The sequence below is a fragment of the Podarcis muralis genome, chromosome 3 (genome assembly GCF_964188315.1).
Source record: "Podarcis muralis chromosome 3, rPodMur119.hap1.1, whole genome shotgun sequence".
Lineage (NCBI taxonomy): Eukaryota > Metazoa > Chordata > Lepidosauria > Squamata > Lacertidae > Podarcis > Podarcis muralis.
In genome coordinates this window covers 12,353,423-12,373,376 of record NC_135657.1, presented here as the reverse complement: position 1 = coordinate 12,373,376, position 19,954 = coordinate 12,353,423, and the positions used below count along the sequence as shown (strand labels likewise).

Below are 19,954 nucleotides of genomic sequence, written 5' to 3'. Positions count from 1 at the left end.
TGGGAATTGTAGTCTCAAAACATCTGGAGGGCCAAGCTTGAGGAAGCCTGAACTAGATGATCCTCAGGGTCCTTTCCAACTCTTATGAGTCTAAATCTGTTCTAATCATAGTTTAGAGGTCCCGGGCCCTACGGAAGTCAGATTATCCTCCACCAGGGCCAGGGCCTTCTCAGTGATGGCTCCGACCTGGTAGAATGCTCTGTCCCATGAGACTAGGGCCCTTCAGAATTTAACCTCCTTCTGCAGGGCCTGTAAGACAGAGCTATTCCACCTGGCTTTCAATTTGAACTTAGCCTGATCTTTTATTCCCCTTCCTTCCCCCCCTCCCCTTTTTATGTAGATTACCCACTCTGGGATCCCACAGCTAATTCTCCCCTGGTCTCCTTGCTGGCCCAAATAGGACTAATTTAGCCAGCTAGCCCTGGTGATCATCTAATGTTTATGGGATGGATTTTCCCCCTAAATTGATTTTTGAATTGTGAATTTATTGTTATTCACGTTTTATACGGTATTTTATGCTGTTTTTTGTTGCCTCAATTAAGTGTTTTAAATTTGTTGTTAGCTGCCCTAAGCCCAGTTTTCTGAACCGGGAAGGGCGGGGTATAAATAAAAAAATTATTTATTTATTTAATCCTGACTTGTAGCCATTGATCACTTTATCCCCCGCAAATTTGCCTTATTCTCTTTTAAAGGTTGGTGGCCATCGCCACATTGGGTGGAAGTGGACGCCATGGTTTTAACTATGTGCTGTGTGAGGAAGTACCGTATTTTTCGCTCTATAAGATGCACCAGACCACAAGACGCACCTAATTTTTGGAGGAGGAAAACAAGAGGGGGGAAAATTCTGAATCTCAGAAGCCAGAACAGCAAGAGGGATCGCTGCACAGTGATCCCTCTTACTGTTCTGGCTTCTGGGATAGCTGCGCAGCCTGCATTCGCTCCATAAGAGGCACACACATTTCCCCTTACTTTTTAGGAGGGAAAAAGTGAGTCTTATAGAGCAAAAAAATACGGTACTTTATTTTGTCTTCCCTGAATCTTCCCTGAATTCACTGGATGGCCTCCAAGTTCTACTTGTTATGAGACAAGGAGAAAAGCTTATCTCTGTCCGCTATCTCTGCTACTAACTCCTGGACGTGCCTCCAGCTACAAGGATGTGGGAGGCAGTGCAGAAATAGTTGGGTGGTTGAAACAAAGCCACAGAAGGAGACGGGGATCTTGTTTTACTTGTGGTAAGCTGGCAAAATAGAGTTATAACAGCATGCTGCTTGCTTTTGGGCACATTGTGCCTAAAGATTAGCACCTTCTCCTTCTCCTTCTCTCTAACTCTCCAGTAGACTTTCTGCCAGTTTAACTTCCTCCCATTCAGGCAAGTGATGTGCATGGAGCAATAGCAACATAAGAAGCAGGGCTGCAACACAATAAAAATCATATTTTTTGTATGAGTTTTACTCACTTGATCTAAATTTGCATGCGGGTCAAAGAATATACCAGAAGCAAGAAGCACGATGCCTTCCTTTGTCTTTGATAAGGCACATGCGTTAAGTAGCTTGTCCATCTTAGAATAACTCTTCCTTGCGTGAGAAGCAAAGATGCTGACTTTCTGTCAGTTTTTGTAAAGAACTTCTATTGAAAATAATTTTGTTGTTTAGTCGTGTCCGACTCTTCGTGATCCCATGGACCAGAGCACGCCAGGCGCTCCTGTCTTCCACTGCCTCCTGCAGTTTGGTCAAACTCATGCTGGTAGCTTCGTTGAACACTGTCCAACCATCTTGTCCTCTGTCATCCCCTTCTCATTGTGCCCTCCATCTTTCCCAACATCAGGATCTTTTCCAGGGAGTCTTCTCTTCTCATGAGGTGGCCAAAGTATTGGAGCCTCAGCTTCAGGATCTGTCCTTCCAGTGAGCACTCAGGGCTGATTTCCTTCAGAATGGAGAAGTTTGATCTTCTTGCAGTCCATGGGACTCTCAAGAGTCTCCTCCAGCACCATAATTCAAAAGCATCAATTCTTCGGCGATCAGCCTTCTTTATGGTCCAGCTCTCACTTCCATACATCACTACTGGGAAAACCATAGCTTGAACTATACGGACCTTTGTTGGCAAGGTGATGTCTCTGCTTTTTGAAATAATACTTTTTATTAAAAAAATTGGACCGTTATCCTGTTTCGCTATGACACCAGAATCTTCTGCCTTTTACGTTTGAGATTCAAAACATCAGAATAATTTGAATCCCTAATAACTTGGGTCATCGTCATCTGCCATGAATATTTACACCCCGCTTTTCTGCTGACTTGCAGTGGCTCACGACATATCAGAGAAACAATAAATGCAACACTCCGGAGAACATACCGAGAACAATTAAAAATATCGTATTTTTTACTCTATAAGACTCACTTTTTCCCTCCTAAAAAGTAAGGGGAAATGTGTGTGCGTCTTATGGAGCGAATGCAAGCTGCGCAGCTATCCCAGAAGCCAGAACAGCAAGAGGGATTGCTGCTTTCGCTGTGCAGCGATCCCTCTTGCTGTTCTGGCTTCTGAGATTCAGAATTATTTTTTTTCTTGTTTTCCTCCTCCAAAAACTAGGTGCGTCTTGTGGTCTGGTGTGTCTTATAGAGTGAAAAATATGGTACCTGCGGCGTCAATAGATACAGAAAGCAAATCTGTGCACCTTCATATAAAACAGTATGAATAACCTAAATCAGCAGCCTAAAACAAAGCAGGAGGGAAGATAATGTTGAACAGAGAAATGCAACCTTAGCGTACATAGTGATGGAGAGTTCTTCTGTCAATAATATCCTGATGAAAGAGCTCTGGAGGACTTGAGAGCTTGCACACTTTTTTTGTGACATTTCCTTTGGCCCCCACAAGAGGTTCCATAATTTGCTCCAGCTGCCTATGGTTCGGCGGGAGTTCCTCTGGCCTCCGGGCCCCGCAGTCCAGCAAATTATTTATTTGAGAGGCTGTCCTAGGAGCAGTGCACTTGGCCGTGCAGCAGATTAGTCAGCGAGCAGATCATTTGCATAGAAATGAGTCCCTTTGGGACTGCCACTCCGAGACGCTTGCTGGCTGCCACACAGGCTCCTCAAACCCCTTGATAATCCTCCGGCTCTGCCGGTAACCTGAAACTGACGAGAGGATATTTTACAAAGGAATAATAACTCCTTAAAGCAAATATTATTCTGTCAGGATAGTACGAGCATGGCGAAGTAAATCCAGATGTTGCCGAGACAGGATTACAGCAACTATAACCTTTTCCTGTTTAAACAGCCAGCCTCCTGGTGCACCCAAGTTAAGCAATAAGGGTGCGAGGTTCTTCCTCTTTGTTTCTCTTTATAATAATAAAAATAATAAAAGTTCTCAGATGGTTTAGATCAAATGGCTTATCAGATAAATGCATTAAAATCCGGTTTATTTATGGAAGTAAATATACATGTCCAGCCCTTTGGAAATTGACTTTGAAAGCGACGTGGAAAAAGCTGCTCCCAATCGCATCTTATAAACCATTTTATTTCTTCTCTCTCTCTCTCTCTCTCATTTTGAAAAGGATGCCAAGAGAAAGGAGACTATTTTAATATCTGAAATGGGCTTTGAAGTGTATGGGTTTAGAAATGGCTTTCTCGTGAACTTCCCGTGGTTGCAAAATATCCCGCAGTGTAATCTTTCTTTTCGTTGTTGATTGGGTCAGAGGCAAATAACTGAACTGAACTGTTTCAGCACTGAGTCTTAATGTTAGGAGCGTTCACACGTTGCATTCAATAAGTGTACAGGCTGCGTACCTGGGCACACAATACTTGACTTGCACACTTGTACTGTTATTATCAGATAATCTTCAGCAAGCGTAGAGTCACACACACACACACACACACACACACACGTGTAGAGGTACACATGTAGAGATAGATTGTACCTGTATTCAGTGTGTGAACAAGGCTATTGGGAGTAAATAAGAATCTTGAAGGCTGCAATGAATCTACATATTATTGGTTTGATCATTGCCATCATGTCTCCAATTAAATGACTACACAATTTAATATAGCTAACAAAATATAATAAAACCAACAACTCCAATACTTTGGCCTCCTCATGAGAAGAGAAGACTCCCTGGAAAAGACCCTGATGTTGGGAAAGATGGAGGGCACAAGGAGAAGGGGACGACAGAAGAAGAGATGGTTGGATACTGTTCTCGAAGCTACCAGCATGAGTTTGACCAAACTGCGGGAGGCAGTGGAAGACAGGAGTGCCTGGCATGCTGTGGTCCATGGGGTCATGAAGAATTGGACACGACTAAACAACTAAACAACTAAACAACAACAAACAGTGCTGGAAGAAAAGTACAGCTGGATCAGACCAGAGGTTGATCCTCTTCCAGCATCCTGCTTTCATTAGTGACCCATCAGACAATTGTGAGAAGCCCATGGGCGAGGCATTGACTTGGAAGACACAGGCATTTAGATTATGGTTACCAACACAGTGCTTCTGGGCACACGAGTCCCCGCAGAACCTTTCCCTGGTGCTGGGTATGCAATGCCAGTTTGCAAATGTGCCCACAATGGTTGTCAACCTCTGCTTTAAAGATAGGCTTGCTGGGTGCTAAGGGAGTGAGAATGGCCTCCGTCACAGACCTGCATGTTGCGAAAGGGCATGCATAAATAATAATAATAATAATACAGTGGTACCTCTGGTTACGTACTTAATTCATTCCGGAAGTCCGTTCTTAACCTGAAACTGTTCTTAACCTGAGGTACCACTTTAGCTAATGGGGCCTCCTGCTGCTGCTGCGCTGCCGGAGCCCGATTTCTGTTCTCATCCTGAAGCAAAGTTCTTAACCCGAGGTACTATTTCTGGGTTAGCGGAGTCTGTAACTTGAAGCGTATGTAACCTGAAGCGTCTGTAACCCGAGGTACCACAATAATAATAATAATAATAATAATAATAATAATAATAATAATAATAATTTATTATTTATACCCCGCCCATCTGGCCAGGTTTCTCCATCCACTCTGGGTGGCTTCCAACTGAATATTAAAAACAATACAGCATCAGACATTAAAAACTTCCCTAAACAGGGCCACCTTCAGTTTTTGATTTATACTTAATGGTGAGAATAAGGCGTGTTATTAATCCTTAAATTGCGTTTTGCAGTGCAACGTGCATCGCCTTATAATAATAATTTATTATTTATACCCCGCCCATATGGCTGGGTTTCCCCAGCCATTCTGGGTGGCTTCCAACAAAAGATCAAAAATACACTAAAACACCAGTCATTAAAAACTTCCCTAAACAGTGCCGCCTTCAGCTGTCTTTTAAAAGTAAAATAGTTGTTTATTGCCTTCCCACCTGCTGGGAGGGTGTTCCACAGGGCAGGTGCCACTACCAAGAAGGCCCTCTGCCTGGTTCCCTGTAACCTCACTTCTCGCAGTGAGGGAACTGCCAGAAGGCCCTCGGCGCTGGACCTCAGTGTCCAGGCTGGATGATGGGGGTGGAGACGCTCCTTCAGGTATACAGGACCAAGGCCGTTTAGGGCTTTAAAGATCAGCACCAACACTTTGAATTGTGCTCGGAAACGTACTTGCAGGACAAAACAGCAGCAACAACCAGGTCCTGTCTGCCCAGTGGCAAAGTGCAGTCGTAAGCAGATGTCAGACAATACGGCTCTTTCCTGCTTTCTGCTGACTCTGTGGCCGGTCAAAGCTGCTCAGCCCCTACAAAGCAGCTTGCTGAAATCATCAGGCCAGACAGTGAACAGAATGAAAAAGCAACCGAGCCATAGTCCTTCAGTTTGGGGTAACGGGATGCTGCCAACGAGCCGTTGTTTCCCTTGACAACTTCCTGATCATGTCCTTTCCTATACCTGGAGAACGTCGAGGACAGTTCCCCATATCCAGGGGTGGCCTGGTCTGTACACACCAATGCAGAATGTGGCGCTGGGTGCAGAATTCAGCTTTCGACTTGTTTAAAAAAGCAAGTTTCTAGCCCCTGTGGTTGGGATGATTGGGAGTGTGCTGGGGAATGCCCAGTGAAATCTCAGGTGATGCTGCAAAGGGTATCCTTTGGCCAATAGACCTTCAATGCTTTCTATAGCTTCTCACCCTTCCCCAGCAGAAGAGATTGTGCAGGTTTGAATGTTGAAGCTGCAACATAGCTCAGTTGGTAGAGCGTGAGACTCTTCATCTCAGGGTTGTGGGTTCAAGTCCCACATTGGAAAAAATATTCCTGCATTGCAGGGGGTTGGACTAGATGATCCTTGTGGTCCCTTCCAACTGTACAATTCTATGATTCTGGGTGCTGAGTGGCATAATAATAATAATAATAATAATAATAATAATAATACCCCACGCATCTGGCTGGGTTTCCCCAGCTACTCTGGGCTGCTCCCAACAAAATATTAAAAACATGAGAAAACATCAGACATTGAAAACTTCCCTAAACAGGGCTGCCTTCAGATGTTTTCTAAAAGTCAGATACAGTGGTATCTCTGGTTGCGGACATGATCTGTTCCGGGGTGCCATTCACACCCCGAAAAGTCTGTAATCAGAGCGGGGCTTCTGCGCATGTGTGAACCGCGATAGAGTGCTTCTGCGCATGTGCGAACCACACAGAACTCTTCTGTGTGAGCACACGTGGCGAAACCCAGGTTCGCTGCGTTCTTAACCCGAAAAACGCAACATGAAGCGTTCTCAAGAAGAGGTATGACTGTAGTTGTTTATTTCCTTGACATCTGTTGGGAGGGCACCGCTACCGAGAAGGCCTAGTTCCCTGTAACCTCACATCTTGCAGTGAGGGAACTGCCAGAAGGCCCTCGGCGCTGGACCTCAGTGTTCGGGCAGAACAATGGGGGTGGAGACGCTCCTTCAGGTATACTGGACCGAGGCTATTTAGGGCTTTAAAGGTCAGCACCAACACTTTGAATTGTGCTCAGAAATATACTGGGAGCCAATGTACGTCTTGAGGAGTTTCTTGTTTTCTTTTTAGCCACTGAGCACAGCCTGATATGAATTATCTGATTTAGTTTCCTTCAGGGTATCATCAGTGCATTCTTTGCCTTTGGCTCAGTTACGGCCTTTCTGCTTCGTGTTTGCCTGGCTCCATGGTACTGATTCTGCCCTTCTCTAATAATGATTTTATTATGCCAGTCACAGCAGCCATGGATGCTCTCTTAGAAGTGCTCTCTTTTTTTGCGCATCAGGGAAAGCTCAGATTGCACAATAGAGTTTGGTGATCATGGGCCAAAAAGGAGATGGATGGATCTAGCCCGTGGAATGGAGCGGGAAGAGGCGCCGAGCTCCCCTCCAATTTTGCTTTTAAATGGCTCCGGACAGAGAAAAATGAAACATTTCCCTGGGAACAATAAGTTTGGCCATCTGGATAGGGTTTTTTTGTTTGTTTTTTTAAAGAGGTATTTATTTTATTTTATTAAATGCACAATCTGCTCCACAGCAGAGTTCCTTCAAACAGTTTTCTCCTGGCATGCCCGTCAACAAGCTAGCTTTATGTCGTTATTGCTGCTGCTGCTGCTGCTGTTATGAGACAAGGAGTGGGGAAAGTTTGTTTCGTTGTTAATTCAACCCCATGATAAATTCTTAGGGAGTTCTGCATTTGCGTATAATAAAATCAATTCATTTATGTGAATAGACAGTGGTTGGGGAGCTGCCCCAACTTCCTCAAATGTTAGACAAGAGATTATTTGAAGAGAGTTCAGAGTTAATTATTTTGTTTCGGCTCCAAGCCCTAAAAACAGAATGCCCGTTTATGGCAGGGTACTGAACTTGCAGAAAGGGCCTCTGCAGAAAGAGAGTTCCTTCCTTTAAATTCCTAGGAGTTTATCTCAGTGAAGACCTTACTTGGAAAATAAGTACAACCCAGGTCAGGGGTCTGCAACCTTTAAGACAAAAAGAGCCACTTGGACCCGTTTCCGAAGAAAAAACAACAACTGGGAGCCACAAAACCATTGCGACATTTAAAACAAATATAACACTGTGAACGGCTTACCGTGCTTGACTATTTCCTGAGCGGCTACAAAACTAGCATATGTTGTGGAATTTGCAGACTTCACCCAATTCTTGAAATTATTTTTGCTCCTATCAACCTTCCTCATAAGTTCTGCAATGGCTTTTCGTCTCTCATCTCCATCTGGATATTTTTCAGCAAAGGCTGTGTGTTTATTCTGGAAATGTCTTGCAATATTTGACTTTTTGTTGTTTGCAAATTTCTCACCACATATTAAGCATACTGGTAAACCAGTCTTGTCAGTAGAGAAGGCAAATGATTCTGTCCATGTATCATTAAACATTCTGTTTTCTTCAGAAATTTTTCTTTTCTTGCCTTTATCCATGGCTGGCCTACCGGGGGTCCAAAAGAGGGACGTAATTAGAAATCAGAGGGCCCCATAGCAAAATTTGCTATGCCCAATAATCAATGCCCCAAAATGCCATAGAAAATTAATCAGGGCCCCAGTGTACCATAAATCATAATCAGTGCCTGATGTAAATAATAATTAATAATGAGGGCCCAATGTCATCCTCGTCATTTTAAAATAACTTTTTTGACACTTTATTATTATTTTTTTGTTTGACCCCTCAGAATTACTCCTCCTCATAGAATAAACGTTAAATTAAGAAGTTACCTTTTTTTGAGTGTGTGTTCTTCACTCCCCTTCAAAACAGTGACCAGCTTACATGCCCCCTTTCAATGCAGCCTGCTTACAGCCCTCAACCAAAATGGCCGCTCCCGCGACTCCCACGTGCGCCCACAAAGATGGCGCCGACGATTTTCCCTTATCGGTGCCCTTTAAAGAAATGGACGCCGCAGCTTCAACCCACGCCTAGAGGAGGCTAGAGAGGGAGGAAAGCGGGGGGGGGGAGGAAAGCAGCGAGGACAGCAGAGAAGGACTGCCGGGAGTGGAATCCCACACACCGCGAGGGGAAGGAAGGGAGAGGGTGCGAGCTGGAACGGGGCAAAGAGGGCGGTCCCCGGTCGTGCCTGGCCTTAAATGGGCTAGGCCACGCCTCCCCGGCCCCGCCGATTGGCGGGCAGGGTTGCAGGCACGCCCGGGGATTCCCCTGTTCTCGCGGGGGCAAAAGGCCAGCCCCCGCGAGTGGAGTGTGGGAGGGGTTAGCTCGCAACCCCCTCTCCTCTCTAGCTCGGAAATGGCTTTGCGGAAAATGCGCCTCCTCCCCTCGCCTCCGCCCCGGAGCCGCGGCAAAGGCGTTAAAGAGCCGCATGCGGCTCCGGAGCCGCAGGTTGCCGACCCCTGACCCAGGTGGTTAAGAAAGCCCAACAGAGACACCATCTCCTCAGAGTATTGCGAAAGAACGATGTCAATCAACATTTGATTATCTCCTTCTACCAGCCCACAATAGAAAGTGTCCTTTCATACTGCATCTCGGTGTGGTACACTGGTTTGACATCAACTGATAAGAAGTGCCTACAGAGGGTGGTGAATACAGCACAAGATATTATGGGCTGTCCCATGAATCCGCTGGATGACATTGTGGAATTTGCCTCAGGAGAGTGAGGAAAATTCTCAGGGAAGATTCACACCCTGGTCAGCAATTTCTTGATCTCCTGCCCTCAGGCAGAAGATATAGAAGCATGATTAGTCGCACCAACAGGGTAAAGAACAGCTTCTATCTGTGGCTGTTAGGCTGCTGAATGAAAAGATAACAACAGGGCAACTGACTTTCGGATTTGGTGGGTGTGCGTCAGTAAACGAGGGGAATTAAGACTAAGAGAGTTGAGTGGGGGGGTGCCCGTGTAATCTCACTGTATACAAGTTGTACAAGTGACAATAAAGTATTTCAATTTCCAGACATAAATTTTATTGTGTATAGCTGATTATTTGAGCATGATGGTGAATATCATGGTGGTTATACATTGCCAAAAGTTTCGGGGCAGAAATACTGATTTGTTTCCTCCGATCAGTGATTGTTCCATAACTTCTTGCTGAAATCCAGTAATTTTTCTTTTTTGAGCCCCACTTTTGTTCCACTGTAGTGCACAAGTGCCCCTCCAGAGGGCAATATTCAAAGAGCACTGGGAAACCATCATAGAAGGGAATGATAATAAGTATTGCCGGTCCAGTGTAAATCTACCACTAACCTGCTATTGTTGCATCAATGTTGCAGAGTACCAGAAAATGGCTAGGAGGGGCCTTTTGCGTTTTCCACATTGATTTGGCACCTCCTATGTAGGAATTGGACGCGGGTGGCGCTGTGGGTTAAACCACAGAGCCTAGGACTTGCTGATCAGAAGGTCGGTGGTTCGAATCCCAACGACGGGGTGAGCTGCCATTGCTCGGTCCCTGCTCCTGCCAACCTAGCAGTTCGAAAGCACGTCAAAGTGCAAGTAGATAAATAGGTACCGCTCCAGCGGGAAGGTAAACGGCGTTTCCGTGCGCTGCTCTGGTTTGCCAGAAGCGGCTTAGTCATGCTGGCCACATGACCCGGAAGCTGTATGCCGGCTCCCTCGGCCAATAAAGTGAGATGAGCACCGCAACCCCAGAGTTGGCCATGACTGGACCCAATGGTCAGGGGTCCCTTTACCTTTTTATGTAGGAATTACGTTTGATAAGAATTTGTCGAACTGAGATAACTAACCTGATTAATTCCAGCAAAAATGTATGCGTTATTTGAATTGCACAATTAATGCCGCATTCATAAAGATGAATAATAGAATCATAGAACTGCAGAGATGGAAGGGAACCCAGGGGTCATTCAGTCCAACCCCCTGCAATGCAGGAATCTCAGCTAAAAGATCCATGACAGATGCCCATCTAATCTCTGCTTACAAACCTCCAAGGAAGGAGAGTCCACAACCTTGCATGGGAGTCTGTCCCACTGCCGAACAGCTCTTACTGCCAGAAAGTTATTCCTGATGTTTAGTCAGAATCTCATTTCTTGTACAGTGGTACCTCGGGTTAAGAACTTAATTCATTCTGGAGGTCCGTTCTTAACCTGAAACTGTTCTTAAACCTGAGGTACCACTTTAGCTAATGGGGCCTCCCGCTGCCGCCGCACAATTTTTGTTCTCATCCTGAAGGAAAGTTCTTAACCTGAGGTACTATTTCTGGGTTAGCGGAGTCTGTAACCTGAAGCACCTGTAACCGGAGGTACCACTGTACAGTGGTACCTCTGGTTACGAACGCTTCTGGTTATGAATGCTTCAAGTTACGAGCTCCGCTTACCCGGAAGTAGCTGCTACTGGTTGTGAACTTTGCCCCAGGATGCGAACGGAAATTGCGCACAGCGGGAGGCCCCATTAGCAAAAGCGCACCTCAGGATAAGAACGGTTTCAGCTTAAGAACGGACCTCCGGAATGAATTAAGTTCGTAACCAGAGGTTGTTGTTTTGTTGTTTTGTACTGAGTTGAATAGGATCCAAAAGGCAGCAGTCTGATTGGTCCTAGAACAATAGGATTCAGAATGCAGCAGTCTGATTGGTCCACAGGAGCCATCCAATCCAGCTCCGGGTGGAAGTGAATCCGCAACCTCATTGGCCTACAGGTGAATCCTGGAATTAGCCAATCACGTGGGGCCCACTGTGTAAATAATGTATATAAAGCAGACATTCTGGGGGAACTTCCATTCCTCCTCACCACTATGAGCTGAATAAAGAGCATGAAATCCACTCTCGACTCCGAGTATATTTCACACTGTAACTTGAATCTCTTGGTATAAGAGTCCTACCCTCCAGAGCAGGAGAAAACAAGCTTGCCCCATCTTCCACGTGACAGTCCTTTAGATATTTGAAGAAATTTAACTCTGGTTTCCAGTAAAAATTCAATTGACCATAACAGTGATGATCACAATGCCTTGCCCAAATACCTCTATGCACCCAAAGGAAATCCCGCTAAGTCAATCCGCTTTGCACAGCAGAGCAATAGGTTCGTGAAATCACAGCGTTGCTCTAGCAACCTTCTTATCAGGTGGCTTAATCACACTTGCATAATCCTCTCGCATTGTGTCCCTTCTGTTTATCAGGCACATAATAACACAAAGCAGAGCGAAAGAGAACTGAGGCTGAAAGAACCCCTGAGGGGAAAAATATCAACCCACAAGTGTAAAATAAGGAACTCTGTGTTTGGGTTTTTTAAAAAAGCTGTTTTAAAAGAGCAACGTGTTTTGTCCTGTGTCATCACTCAAATAGATTTCTAGGTCAGGTGGACTGGGAGGCCCTAGATATTATTGCAAATGTTATAATACAGTTTCAAGCACTGTTCTGACAACCTCTGTGCAATATCCTAACCACAAATAAACAAGTTGCAGATGGGTAGCCGTGTTGGTCTGCCATAGTCAAAACAAAAAAAATTCCTTCCAGTAGCACCTTAAAGACCAACTAAGTTAGTTCTTGGTATGAGCTTTCATGTGCATGCACACTTCTTCAGAAACACAGTGTGCATGCACACGAAAGCTCATACCAAGAACTAACTTAGTTGGTCTTTAAGGTGCTACTGGAAGGAATTTTTTTTGTTTTCACAAATAAACAAGTTAGAGAGAGCCTCACAAAAACTCTCCAAAACTGCTTCAAAGAAAATGATGTAGATACATATAACAACCGCCCTCCTATGGGATGCAATGAAGCAGTTGCCAGAGGAGCTTGCGCAAAAGAGAAAGCATCCCTTTAAAAACAAACCACCTCAAAAATCATCATAATAAATAAAAGGGTTTGTTTTGCAAATAAGTGTTGGGGGGAAATAGAGTAAAATGAGCTTTTATTCTATTATTATACGAAGAGCAAACCAGATAGAAAAACAGAAAGGTTAAAATGTTTTTGCAAGAGATAAATACTGCTTTCTACAATGATCAAGTCAACCTTCCCCAATCCGGTGGCTTCTGGATGTTTTAGACTACAAGTCCCAGCAACTCTAGTTATGCCTGCTGGGAATGATGGGAGCTGTAGTTCAAAGCAACCAGACCCTGCTAGGTTGGGGAAGGAAGGCTGCCTTAAGATGTCACCACAGATGTGGAATACCCATCCCACCAAAATGCTGTCTCACTTGGGAGTATCTTAATGTGTTTCACAGCCTGTGTGCGGTCCGTGCAGAGGAATTAAACATGTTTTGCTATGGCTGGCTTGAAAATAGAAAGCAATTTCAACTGTCAGTAGGTGGCATCGGTTAGCTAGAGGAAAAGCACGAGAGAGAGAGAGAGAGAGAGAGAGAGAGAGAGAGAGAGAGACTTTTAAGGGTTTTTGCATTGCCAGATTGCGAATATCAACACTCAGGGCAAATGTATGAAAATTCTGAGCTGAGGGGCCAGCTGCAGAAAAGTGGGTATCAGAATAAAAGACAGAGGGGGTTTCATCAATACTTTTTATTTCTCTAAACAAAAAAAATTCCTTCCAGTAGCACCTTAAAGACCAACTAAGTTAGTTCTTGGTATGAGCTTTCGTGTGCATGCACACTTCTTCAGATACACTGAAACAGAAGTTGCCAGATCCTTCTATATAGTGAGAAGGTGGGGAGGGGTATTACTCAGAGGGGGGTGGGAATGGGTGATTGGCAGATAGCTGTGATGAGTCTGTTGACGACCCTTAACGACTGCAGTAGGTCTTACAGGAAAAAGCAAGGGGTGAGAAGGTGAAAAATGGCTTTGTCATGTATAGTGAGATAAGAATCCAATGTCTCTGTTCAGGCCAGGTGTCTCCATGGTTTTAAGTTTGGTAATGATTTGCAATTCAGCAGCTTCTCTTTCCAGTCTATTTCTGAAATTCCTTTGTAGTAAAACAGCTACTTTGAGATCTTGTATAGAATGTCCTGGGAGATTGAAGTGTTCTCCTACTGGTTTTATTTCTCTGTTTATTTAAAACGGCCGTTAGCTGTTTTTCAGCCAGAGTGCTCAGAGGGTCTTACAGTACAGTGAAATAATAAAATCACAATGAGTTGAATCACAGCAGAGCGGCATAAAATGAAACAGCAACATAAAGCTATATCTGTAGACTAAGCAGAATTTTATGCACATCTTAGACTCAAGTCCCTCTGACTTGAATAGGCCTTACTCCCAGGTCAGTGAATCATAGAACTGTAGAGTTGGAAGGGACCACGGGGGTCATCTAGTCCAACCCCCTGCAATGCAGGAATCATTTGCCCAGCATGGGGTTTGAACCCACAACCCTGAGATTAAGGGTCTCATGCTGTAGAGCTATCCCCGGATTGCAGCCTCAAATGGCCTAGAGAAATCAAATGGATGTTTATCTGTTGCTGGGAAGAGAACAAAGATGGTACCAGGTCAACCTCGCTGGGGTGGAGATTTGAGAGATGTGGTGCCACAGCAGAAAAGGCCCTGTCTTCAAATGACCAAGCCCTTTGCTTCAGAAGGCTGACACATGAATCTCAACATCCAGGCAGATTTGTGTCAGAATAGGCAGTCCTTCAACTGCTCTGGCCCCAAGCAATAGCACATGCCCCTCCAGATGTTATAGGTATACAGCCATCATCGACAGGCTTCCTCAACCTTGGCCCTCCAGATGTTTTTGGCCTACAACTCCCATGATCCCTAGCTAGCAGGACCAGTGGTCAGGGATGATGGGAATTGTAGTCTCAAAACATCTGGAGGGCCGAGGTTGAGGAAGTCCGATCAACGAAGTCTACAACTTCGGCTGTGATCCTTTGCATACTTACCTAGGAAGAAATCTTTAAAAACCAACAACTAAACACATCTCCCTCCCTCTCTCTCTTTTCTTTCTTTCATTCTTCCTTGACAGGAGAGTTTTTAAGGGGTAGCTGATGCAGAGGCTGGCTTAAGAAGATCCAAGATGACGACGACAGTAGCGACAGACTACGACAACATTGAAATCCAACAGCAATACAGCGATGTCAACAACCGCTGGGATGTTGAAGAGTGGGACAACGAGAACAGTTCCGCACGGCTGTTTGAGAGGTCTCGCATCAAAGCCTTAGCAGGTAGGACTTTCACCTTTTCTACCACTGGTGCAATTATTCAGCTTGTGCTGTTTGTGTTCCTAGCACAAAGGTGGCCCTAAATAATAGCTTGTGGTCTACCTATTGAATCCAGCTACAACTTTCAGGAAACAGAGCTGATCTCCATTTAACAGGAGTGTTCAGCATAACCACACCTATTGCCTCTTAGTGAAGCAAACACGCAACGGGTTGCTTCAAACCATGATTTATGATAGGCGACCAAATCAGGACTGGAGACCGTTGTTTGAAGGTGATTTGCAAGCCATAGTTTGAGCACCTTATGGTTGGGTGTTAACATCCAAATGAACAAACTACATGTTAATATCTTTCAGCCATCCTTTTTTTAAAAAAAAAACAACACACCTTTAAGGCAAGTTTCATGGCTTTGACAGCTACTTTAGAAATGATAAAGTAATAATAACGGTTAACTCTCCTATTTCAAGAATGACACGGTACTGCACGGGTTATGCAGTGTTTGCAATTGTTCGTAAACGATGGGGACAGGTACTCTGAAAGTTCAATTCCAGAACTTTTAATGAGGTGCTAATGTCTCCAGAAAATGGATCAATGGCTGTGGTGCTTTGAATTTAGCTTCCCTATGGAGAACTGTTTAGGAAGGTCTATAGTGGTTGATTGACTGCCATCATCAGTAGAGGAAGACTTTCTATATTGCTTTGTCTAACTGTGAAGGGGGGGTATCAGGATCATGCCCAATGGTCCTATCTTCTCCCTACCTCCCAGGTTTTCAACAGAAAAACAGAAACGGGTTATTTCCTTGGGTTCCTGATAGTGTGGAAGAGCTTCTGTGTGTGTGTGTGTGTGTGTGTGTGTGTGTGTGTGTGTGTGTGTGTGAGAGAGAGAGAGAGAGAGAGAGAGAGAGAGAGAGAGATCAGCTGTAAGTGCATATAATCCCTTTTACACCTTCCGCTGTGACCCTGCACCCTCTCCCCAAATTCACTGAGCTCCATATATGAGCTGGTCTTCACCTTTTCCCAGCTGTCAGTTAGGCCCTGATCCACACAGGTGTTTTCATCGGGGCCGGCCCACCCATGAGGAAAGATGAGGCAACTGCCTCAGACAGCAGGATCTGCAGGGGCAGCAGATGTTGATGTCAAGCTCTCTTCTCAATCCAGACCAAAATATCTGGGGCTGGCTGGAGGATATGCAAGAAAGCAGCTGCATCAGCCTTTAGGCAGGTAGGCCGAGCAGCCTAAACAAAGCCCCGCTACACCTCAGGTCTCTTTGGAGCTTCCTCTGCCCTCACTGACATCCCCTTCGGGCTTCAGGGAGGGTCTCATCCTGAGCTACGAGGACTCTCCAGCTCTCTCCCACCATTTCTGGGTTCGAATTGAATTTTTTACTGATTTCTTGGCACCGCACGTATATGCAGTTGCAGGAGAGTCGATCACACGTAAGTGTGTTGGGGGACGATGACGACACTTGTACTGGCATCCTGTGCCAACTGCCAAACTTGATGAAAATCTCTGTGTAGCCCACAGACCCCTGGGCACTTGTATCTTTTGAAGTCAACATTTATCACAGTGTCAGCAGCCCCTGTGTTTCGGTGCAAGCGCCCTTCTCAACTTCCGACCCTGGGTTGAAGCAATGTTTTGTCTAGTTCTTTTGCAGATGTATGTCTAGAAAACTACTTAAGACGCATAAATCAGCTGCACGTTGTCAGAGTTTATAAACCCCTGTCTGCAAAGTCCAGTCGCTTTGTATCATGAGAGTTACGGTGCCAACAACATTCATTTCAGTGTCCCTACGGGAGCTAGAGGGCAACATAATTTTCCACCCTCGCGGCGTCATAATCTGTTATCTTGGCGGTGGTTACCCAGTTCTCAGACGGAATGGAAAAACCCAAAGCCCAGAGCCTTGCACTTGTTCTGTGGCAGTCAAAAGCAGTTCTCAGGTTGTGTTCCTCAAAACCAGCAAACTTTTTCAGCAGGGGGCCGGTCCACTGTCCCTCAGAGCTTGTGGGGGGCCGGACTATATTTTGGGGGGGAAATATGAAGGAATTCCTATGCCCCACAAATATCCCAGAGATGCATTTTAAATATAAGGACACATTCTACTCATGTAAAAATATGCTGATTCCTGGACCGTACCCGGGCCGGATTTAGAAGGCTATTGGGCCGGATCCGGTCCCTGGGCCTTAGTTTGCCTACCCGTGCTAAAAACCATCAGCGGGCAGATTCTGTTCCTGCCTGGAACATGCTACATATGGCCCAAGTATGTTTGTACACAGAGGCACACATAAATCTATATACACAAAACACATATACATGTGCGTGCACATGAACGCGCACATGCATATTTTCCTTTATACATAAGGCTGTCATACAACTAATCCAGAATGCGGCAGCTAGACTGGTGACTGGGAGTGGCCGCCAAGACCACATAACACCGGTCTTGAAAGACCTACATTGGCTCCCAGTACGTTTTGGAACACAATTCAAAGTGTTGGTGTTGACCTTTAAAGCCCTAAACGGCCTCGGTCCAGTATATCTGAAGGAGCATCTCCACCCCCATAGTTCTGCCAGGACACTGAGGTCCAGCGCCCAGGGCCTTCTGGTGGTTCCCTCACTGCAAGAAGCCAAGTTACAGGGAATCAGGCAGAGGGCCTTCTCGGTAGTGGCGCCCGCCCTGTGGAATGCCCTCCCACCAGATGTCAAAGAGAACAACAGCTACCTGACTTTTAGAAGACATCTGAAGGCAGCCTTGTTTAGGGAAGTTTTTAATGTTTGATGTATTACGGTATTTTAATATTTTGTTGGAAGCCACCCAGAGTGGCTGGGGAAGCCCAGCCAGATGGGCGGGGTCTAAATAAATTATTATTATTATTATTATTATTATTATTATTATTATTATTATTATTATTATTATTATTCCATGGCCCCCACTGGAGGATCTGTAGTGCTGTATCACAGTCCTGGATGTGCATGAAGAGATTGGGGTTGGGAAGGTGAAAAGCAAGCTTAGTGGTTTCATGGGGTGCAAAGGAGAAGGGTTAGGAGCTTAATGTGGTGGGAATGGCATGGGAGTTGCTGAGCAGAACTAGCAGAGGCACAGTCCTGTGTGTGTATGTGAACACAAATACATATCTCTGGTTTTTTCTTTTTTTGGGGGGGGGGGGAGGTGTGCCAGGAGGTTCTACACATGAGTAGGAATCCGGCAGAGACACATGCCCAACTGGCATGTTCTCTCCCTCCTGGTCGGTTGTTCAGGAGATTCAAAAGCTTTCTCCAGCCCGAACATCACAGCGACTGATACCATGAGTCATCAGCACACTTCAGGATCAGCAGAATATAGGCAGTCAGCGTTCAGACTCAGTTGCGCAGCTTTTTGGCTAAACTACATTTATTTACATATATACACTCGGAGCATCGCAACTCACCTCCTTCCTCTTCAGCAGGCATCCCCAAACTCGGCCCTCCAGATGTTTTGGGACTACAATTCCCATCATCCCTGACCACTGGTCCTGTTAGCTAGGGATGGTGGGAGTTGTAGTCCCAAAACATCTGGAGGGCTGAATTTGGGGATGCCTGCTCTTCAGCATCAGAGAGCAAAGAGAGAGAACAAAGGGACAAAAATCCTGCATCACGGAAACACAGTAATAAAAACATCCTGTCTCCGTCACTTCCCACACTGTGGAATGAAAACATGCACCGTCATGTGATATAAACAATCCCCTGACTGCAACGCGGGACAAGAATCCTAACTTGCATAGTCATTTCAATGCACTCTGCACATGATTCCTCAAAATGCACAGTAGCACGCCGGCATTCCTGACTTCTGAACCAAATGCCAAATGAGACAGGCAGGACTACGCCAGCTCAGAAAGTGCTGGAGATCCCCTGGGTTTCCTGCAAAAAGAGGGATCATGGAATTGTAGAGTCGGAAGGGACCCCCAACAGTTATCTAGTCCAACCCCCTGCGATGCACGAATTCTCAGATAAAGCATCCATGGCAGATGGTCCCCCAAGCTCTGCTTCAAAACCTCCACAACCTCCTAAGGGAGATCATGCCGCTGTCAAAAAGCTCTTACTGTCAGAAAGTTCTTCCTGGTGTTTGGTCGGAATCTCCTTTCTTGTAACTTGAAGCCCTGGATTCGTGTCCTACCCTCTGGAGCAGGAGAAAACAAGCTTGCTCCCTCTTCCATGGGACAGCCCTTGAGATATTTGGAAATGGCCATGTCGATAACATGACACCGAGTCAATAGCTGCAACCACTGTGAGCCAGTGTGGTGTAGTGGTTAAGAGTGGTGGACTCGTAATCTGGTGAACCGGGTTCGCATCTCTGCTCCTCCACATGCAGCTGCTGGGTGACCTTGGGCCAGTCACACTTCTTTGAAGTCTCTCAGCCCCACTCACCTCACAGAGTGTTTGTTGTGGGGGAGGAAGGGAAAGAAGAATGTTAGCCACTTTGAGACTCCTTCAGGTAGTGATAAAGCGGGATATCAAATCCAAACTCTTCTTCTTCATAAAAACTGTTAGGATATTTCCGTTCCACCTTAAGAGAGAGCAGGCTTGTGAGTCACAGAGTCTGCGTATTTCCTGTTACAGGATGTTTATGCTTGCTGTTTCCTTTCGATTTCAGTCGTCGGTCAGAGACACTGACACAGAACGGTCATGTTTTCTCTTTGTTCTGTTCAACGCTAAATAAAGTCTGTAAATTATGCTCTCTTCTGCGGTGCAAGCTTTCTGGCTGTGGTTTCTGCTGATAAAGAACAGTGTGCACAAGCCTGGAATGTGGCAATCTATTTCTGAGGCTTCGTGTCGCTAACTGCTGGATCTGCCTGGCTACGGGAGATCGATGGAAGTCCGGCAGCCGGCTTGGGGCCATGATGGACAATATCTCCCTGGCAGTTTCCCAACAACAAGGTTTCGGGCCCAGATTCACAGCACCTACAGGAGAGTAAAAGCTGCAACAGACTGCGTTTGAGAGGTACGTGGGAAAAGCGAAAGAAAGGGAGGCTTTTCTGTTTTACCTCGGACGGAGCCTTTGAACTCCGGCAAGGCTTAATTGGCCTGGGAGC

At 45.5% G+C, this 19,954-nt stretch overlaps 1 protein-coding gene across 2 annotated transcripts in view; it reads left to right on the top strand.

Moving 5' to 3' along the window:
* Positions 1–19,954, top strand: part of SPTBN1 (spectrin beta, non-erythrocytic 1) — a 244,532-nt gene that overhangs the window by 52,244 nt on the left and 172,334 nt on the right. For both annotated transcript variants that reach the window (XM_077925439.1, XM_077925438.1), the window contains exon 2: positions 14,700–14,898. In XM_077925439.1, the coding sequence (XP_077781565.1) occupies positions 14,751–14,898 (148 nt within the window). In that variant the 5' untranslated portion in view covers positions 14,700–14,750. The remainder of the gene's footprint in view (positions 1–14,699; positions 14,899–19,954) is intronic.